Genomic DNA, 7345 nt, shown 5'->3' with positions numbered 1-7345 from the left:
TCTTTCCCAGGAGAAAACTCTGCTTGGAGTAATTTAATCTCGGTTGTTCCTTGGTTTCTCCTGTAGTGGCCATTATTGCTCTGGGCAAAAAAATATCCTGAATATCTGTACACTTAAAGTTTTTCCTGGGAGAGCAGTGACTGTCCCACTGGCCCAAGAGAAACTGAATGTCTATACATGGCCATGTTAACCCTTCCTCCTCTGCTCTCCCTCCCCACCCCCCGCCAGTCCTGTAGGTATGGCATTTGTGGGATTTTACTGAGAAGCTTTTTTGAAATTTTATTTCTCACCTTATGGTGTACAACACACTGTTTACAAGCTGTGGGTCTACATGCGGACCATTCCCAGTGTGTTGAGAAGTATAATTTCATGCCATTATGAGTGAATAGGAGTAGTTTGGGAAAGGGGCTGTAATGTTCTAGTAAAAGAGAGAAGAGATTTTTTTTTAGGAAAAACATTAAATTACAGTTTTGATTTCACTTTGTGCCTCTTAGTGGATGGCTACACTTTTTAACTTTTCTAATTTAAAATGAATCTCTTGTGAATATCACTGAGAGAGTGTGAGCATACAGACATGAATAAGACCTATTCCTAGAAGGGTACCTGGAGCAATAATTGGCTTGTTATATAAAGGCATGTTCTCAGCTCATACATTTTGTCACACCTACTGGTTAACCCCCGATTACAGAATTTTTACAGTTTCCTTTCCTCAGGAGATGTCCAGTCATGTCTATAATTATTTCCTCCCCCATTTTTACTGCTAGTTTGTTACCTGTTTTCCTCAGCTTTGGCTTCATTTGTATGGTAATGTGTTATGCAATTGGAAACTAATAAACTCCTAAATAGTGAAGTATTTGAGTGTCATGTTGAGTCTCTCTGGTGTAATACATTTGTTTTTACTTAACAACTGGCAATAGACATTTTCCTTTTTTTAAAACTAGCATATGGGCAAATCAGTATGAATAACAAGTCTACAGTGAGATACTGCTTTGTTTTCCTGTCTCATTTGTTATATTCCTGTGCTGTCTCCAGTTACTTAACAGCTTGGTTATGTGTTTAATGAAATTTTTCTAAAAGAATTTTTAGAAAATGTAGTCAAAATATTTTTTCTCTCCAAGTTTAAAATAAAAATGTATGTTTTTGGACAAAGGCTTACAGGTATTTGGGTGTTTTTTCCCCTTAAATTTCCTTTCATTACAAGAAATAAAATAAGAAAATACATATACCAGCTAAAATACCTGATTACATGGAAGCTGAATATTTCCTGTGATACAGGATAAATTTGTAAATTTTGATCTGCCAGAACATGGAGTAAAGTAGACAGTGATATATTTCCCCTCACCTTCTGTGCTTAGTTAAACTTTTGTTGCTCACTGGTTTCGTTCTACAAGTGCTCTTCCTGCCATTTAACCCAGGATAAAGCCATTTAATGTCAGAGGAGAAGAGGGGATTATTTTCCCATCTTGGGTGGGTGGATTGTGGATTTGGGGGCCACTGCAGCCAAGGCATTTGACATGGAATGAAAGTTAAGGCTTGGGTAGTTAAAACGTATGTCCTTATTTTCTGTCCTTCAATATATCAAGAACCAGGTCATAATTATCAATTTTATGTTAACTTAAGAAGGCGAAAAACATGACCTTTTTTTTAAATGAGTGGAAATGCTTCTGAATATTTTAAAACTGATTTTCAAAAGCTTTGCAGGAAAACTTTTCTTAACAAAGGGCACATCATTACTTGTACACACTGTGTGAGACTCTATTTATACCCTTGTAATTAATATAATTTCATGGAACATTAAGGAAATAAATGATCATTAAAAAATGTAAGAGCTTAGCTCATTTAGGTAGGATTGGCATAAATTCAAGGAGCCTGTTCAATACGGAATACCAAACCAAGCCAGAATTAAATGGGTCGAATGTACATGACAAGGATGTTGATGATGACACTGCTCACTTAGATAAAGCAGCAGCCTCATGGTAGTGATAATAAAAGTAGTTAGTAAAAGCTGAGCTCCATTGCATGTTTTACATCATTATTAAGGCTTTAGAATATACATTATTAAGTAATATATTGTCATCAGTATTTCTTGTAGTAATGCAATTAGGCCAGTGCTTGGACCTTTCACTAATCAAATAAAACCTTGTTAATAAAAGATGAAACAGAGATTAATAAAATTATATTTGAACTTGTTATGAGTATTAAGAAGCTTAGTAATGATGTAAATGTGGCTGAAATATTCCAAGCAATATTTAAAAGATGGGAGAAACAATATAGTCCGATTCCTTACCTGTAGGATTGCATAGTGAAGTATCTCCCAAGTATTTCCTAAACTGATGCAGTTGAGGACAAAATACACTCCTTGAGATAAAATTTTAATTTATAACTTCTGCCAGTTGCTCCATTAGTTGAAGTGGTAGAGATCTGTATTGTGGCTCTCAAGCTTTTAATCGTATTAATAACCTGCATAGTGGTTAGTATGGACCAATATGATATATTGTAGAGTCAAGCTCTTGGAAGTTAGGGCATGCCAGGACCGAGGTTACCTATGCAAGCTTAATTCGGCTGTCTTGTGCATATGCTTTAAGATACCAAATTTGTGTAGCAGAGGATGTTGTTGACTGTAGCATTCCTGCAGAAGTTAGAAAATGTCTAGTGGATGAGCTGGGTGGTTGCAGGGAGGAAAAGGATGGTCTTATCTTGATGGCATTAGAGTGGTGCTTGGAGAATTGGATTCTCTGGTTCTATCAGAATCCCTCTGATGCTAGGCAAGTCACCTAGACCAGACTTGTTGGAGATTGTCACTGGTTGTGTGTTTCTCACTTTTGTATATCCCTAGTTTGAGGAACATCTGGCTTGACTGGCAGGAAGTTGGAGTATTTGCAGTTACATATAAATAAGAGCTGTTCTTTGACCATATGAAGAGCTAATCACTTGCTCAAAACTAAGGATGTAGGTGTATGAAATAGAGCACGTATGAGGACACTAGGCCTTGTCGAGTCACTGCTCTTAGTCCCTTGTCTGCAGAATGGGGAAATAAAGACCATGGGCCACAGAGATGCTGTGAAAATTAACTTCAGTAATTTGTATGATGCATAAAACTACTACAGTAATGAGGACAATGGAAAAGCCAGTGTATAGATCTGTCACCAGCACACTGCTTGGATGGTGCAGTATGTAAGGGATGGACCAGACCTACATTACCAAGATGAGAAACAGCACTTTTTGTGTTCAGACCGATACACTGATACTGAATAAGTGAGTAACATACACTGATACTGAATTAAGTCAGAGTCCAGTGTAGAAAAAGAATTAAATAATATGGTGAAAGCATATATCCTAATGTACTTATTTTGGTAGGCTGAATTCAGGTTGCAGCTGGCATTTCTTAAACAGGGTGCCTGGACAGTGCAACTGTAATTTTATGGTTTTATGATTTTTTTTCTGTGCAACTCTCTCAATTTAAGAAGAAAATAATTTTTTTCATAGTTAAAAATGGAATAAAGTGTTCAATTTCCTCAGTTTGTAGCCTATCTGGATGCTATACATGGCCTCTTGCAATATGCTAGGGCAGTGGTTCTGTGCTAACTGAGATAGGAAAACAAATAACATTCACCATTCTGTCAGAATTTTGAATAACAATTTGAAATATGGATATCTGTTCCTGTGTAATACTTGGAAACAATAGACATAAGGTTTCCGTCAGTCTGTTATCATATTGTTGTTTTTAATTGTCAGTTTTTAACAAATAGTGATTGGTTCAATGCCAACCAGCCTTTTTACTTTGTGCAAATTATTGCAAGGTACAATGCATGTTCCCAACCTGATAGGATTTCCTTATGTTAAGTGCTAACATAAACTAAAGAAAGATTGAATGACAGGAATAATGCTGTCAGTTCTCTAGAAATAAGGGGAGTATGTATGCCTGAAAAATTTTGTACACAAGACAGCTCTGCTAAGATTGCAATATGTTTTTACATTAACCTTTTTCTATTTAATAATCTCAAGGGCAGAAACCAATATGAGTGAAATGAAAATAATGCCAGCTGATGTGGTCCCTTCCTCTTCTTCTGAAAGCTGTCATAGAAGATTAGCCAGGGACAAAAATGTCAAATATTAATACTGGTAGTAAATGTCCATCCATGTATCAAATTGAGGCTTTTTTGCAGCTGCTCTTTATAGAGTTGCTTTGACAGAAAAAACATTATTTGTTTGCTTTCCTGAGTGAAATCAGCTGAAGACCTGAGTACTGGAATTAGTGACCTTTTTAGAAAACTGTAATTTTTAAAAAAGTTATATTGTCAAGACTTTTTTAACAGAATTCAGAATTTCCAAGTATAATTTTTAAAATTGGACTTAGTAAAATACTTCATAATGCCACGTCATCTTTCCAAAGTTTATTAACTTAAGATGAAATTTTGTTTGCCGTATGCTTCAGTTAACTTTGAATTTTAGAAACTATTACTTAGTTACCTTCAACTATTTCAAGCTAATTTGTGATTGCTTTTCCTTTTTCTCATTTAGGGTTGTCTACAAACTTTTAGCTTCGAAAAGTGAAGGAATCAGGGTGCAAGCTTTAAAAGTGTTGGGCTACTTCTTAAAACATCTCGCTCCCAAGTAAGTATTGGTATAGAACTGAAGAAAATGAGCATGTTTCAGAATGTGTTGCTTTATTTACTGTTTAGTGTTATGGTGGCACACAGCTAGAATAGAAACTACACAGAAGGAGAGATTTTCCTTTTATAAATGTCATTACATTGGTTTCTTTCTAATCCATATCTGATACAGTGGAATAACTCAGTATCGGGAGCCTGTGTCAAGTCATTGCTAGAAGCTTTATAAATTGCTAGAAGCTTCTTGGTCCAGCTTGCTGATGCTTCGGTATACCTGTTTATAGGTTTAGATTTTTACTGTAAACTACCATACATGGAAAGTAAATGTACTAATTAGAATAGTGATATTAATAGCCAGTATTATTCAGCTTGGACTCAGTGTAAGCTAAAGTTTTCTAAGTGGTTTTTATCTTATTAAAATGGGCCAGAATTGAATATTTGCAACCAAGTACTTCTGTTATGCCTCTGACCTATCACATGATTTAGTACATAGTCAAGGTAAAGGCCTTTCTTACAAGGTGAGGTTGTCTTGGTTGAGATCCCAAACAGTCAGTTGTTCATTATAAACCTGTGAAGTAGAGAGAAACACTTTTTGTAAATGGTCGTTTGGATGATCCTGCTAATTTTTAGTGAGAGTGAATGAAGTAGGTGATTTTTTTTTTTAAGGCATCTACACTGAGTGAAGTTTTGCTAACTCTTGCTTATTCTTAATATTTTACCAGAATTATTTTCCCCTTTCCCCCTTCTTTTACACTGAAACTGGCAAGCACATGTACTCAGTCATCTGGCATCAGTTAGCCTATAGACAGCTGTCTGTAATTAGGGCTCACATTTTGGAAGTGGATACAGTGTTTAGGATTTTCCATCTCTTGTTGATTATGGAAATTATGAAGTTCTTCAGTTGTAAGCAGAATGACATTTATATCCACCAGCCAGGTTACTGGTAAAATTGGCTACAGTTATCAATAACATAATTAACAGCTACCATACATGGTCAGTTAGTTCTAGTAAGGTGAAAGGGCATGGATGCACCCTTTCTTGTATCATTATCAAGGGACCCCCAAGGTTCAGCTCCAGCTCTTTGGGCACCTGAGAGCTCACAGGAACCTGTCACGCAAGTATGGAAAGAGGTGCATGTCTCAAGATGAGACACCAAACCTTTCAGGAATTTTACTCATCCATTGGTTGTGTGTGTTGGTCTTTGACTATGTAGGAGTCTACCTCCTACCTCTCCAAATGGAAATTCTTAAAAAAAAAGACACAGTTTACATGCCTAGCAAGTGATAGATGTACATTTTTGTATTTTTATCTGTCTTTCTATATTACTGTAGGAGAAATGCTGAAATCATGCTTGGACATGGATTATTCTCTTTGCTGGCTGAAAGGCTGATGCTTCAGACAACTTTAATCAGCATGACCACATACAATGTTCTATTTGAGGTAGTAAATACACTGTAGTTAGAATCCAATCTTCCTAATTACTTGGAAGGCATTGTTATAAAATTGCTTGCATGTTTGTGTTGATATGTTCCAGATGACACTAGAAACCTAGCTAGTGTTACAATTAAGGTTTTTGAGGATTACTTCGGAAGTTTTGCTTCACTTGAAAATATACTGCATTGTGAAACATTTTCAATAATTGGCGAGTTGATTGTTCAAGCAGATTTTTTTTCATGTATTTTGAATGTTACTTCAGCATAAAACGTAACTTAGAATTGTTGTTGTGGTAAAATTTGAGGCTCTCCAATAAATTGAAATACTATTTTGTGAGAGAATGCACAAATTAATGATCATAGTAAGAGTTTTTAAAAGTAAATTATGAGCAAGTAGAACAAAAAAGCTTGTATAATATTAATGCTAAGCTGAATTTTTCATGGGTCCGATAGGAAGGAGGCAGTCTAACTTCCTATCAAATTATCTGCTAAGCTTTTTAAAAAAAAATAATTTTTTATTGTCCTGATAGATTCTTACGGAGCAGATTTGCACTCAAGTTATACATAAACAGCATCCTGACCCAGATTCAACAGTGAAGATAGAAAATCCTCGTAAGTATTATATGCCTTTATAAATTATGCAATTGCACTGAAATGCCTGTTTTAATAGGAAAAAAAAACCATAGCAGCTTATTAATTATGTCCAGCAGACTGAATTCTCATCTTTTTTATACACTCATTCATGCAAGAGAAGAGATGATGTATGTTTAGTTGGAGCTAATTAGGAAGTGTGCCTTCAGTTTTTTGAAAGATGTTTTGTGCATGTAAATGTATATGTAATTTAGTAGTGACACTTTTTGGTCATGTAGTGGTGTCATGAAATGGATTTTCTAGACTTCCATGCATGGGGTACTTTGATATAATACATGTACACCTTCCAGCACAATTCTGATTACATTATTTAGTAATGTCAGACTAAATTACATGAAGTATGGAAGTAACCTTCATCTTAAATTACTCTCAATGCAAAAACACCAGATCTAGAATGGAAAAATGTATTTGCTCATGATTTTGTTTGGGCTAACTTTCTTTGTAGGAGAAAATTCCTAATTTGATACTTCAGTTTTCTTATGAACTTGTATACACATCTTTTTTTCTGACTACAGTCTCTTTGTAATACAGTGTAGTGTTTCAATATTTAATTCTTTATGGAAAAATATAAATTTTCATTTTCAAAGTCAAAATGGATTGGGAAGTTACATTCTACATTTTAGGGTTAGAGAAATAGATATGGAGGGGGAG

At 35.2% G+C, this 7345-nt stretch overlaps 1 protein-coding gene across 11 annotated transcripts in view; it reads left to right on the top strand.

Moving 5' to 3' along the window:
- LRBA (LPS responsive beige-like anchor protein) overlaps nt 1–7345 on the top strand; it is a 760533-nt gene that overhangs the window by 154296 nt on the left and 598892 nt on the right. For all 11 annotated transcript variants that reach the window (XM_019522192.1, XM_019522187.1, XM_019522186.1 and 8 more), the window contains exons 17-19: nt 4522–4614; nt 5942–6050; nt 6574–6655. In XM_019522192.1, the coding sequence (XP_019377737.1) occupies nt 4522–4614; nt 5942–6050; nt 6574–6655 (284 nt within the window). The remainder of the gene's footprint in view (nt 1–4521; nt 4615–5941; nt 6051–6573; nt 6656–7345) is intronic.

This window comes from Gavialis gangeticus, unplaced genomic scaffold, assembly GCF_001723915.1.
Source record: "Gavialis gangeticus isolate Ggan-Ray unplaced genomic scaffold, GavGan_comp1, whole genome shotgun sequence".
In the NCBI taxonomy this organism is placed as follows: domain Eukaryota; kingdom Metazoa; phylum Chordata; order Crocodylia; family Gavialidae; genus Gavialis; species Gavialis gangeticus.
This window is presented reverse-complemented; position numbering and strand designations above follow the sequence as displayed.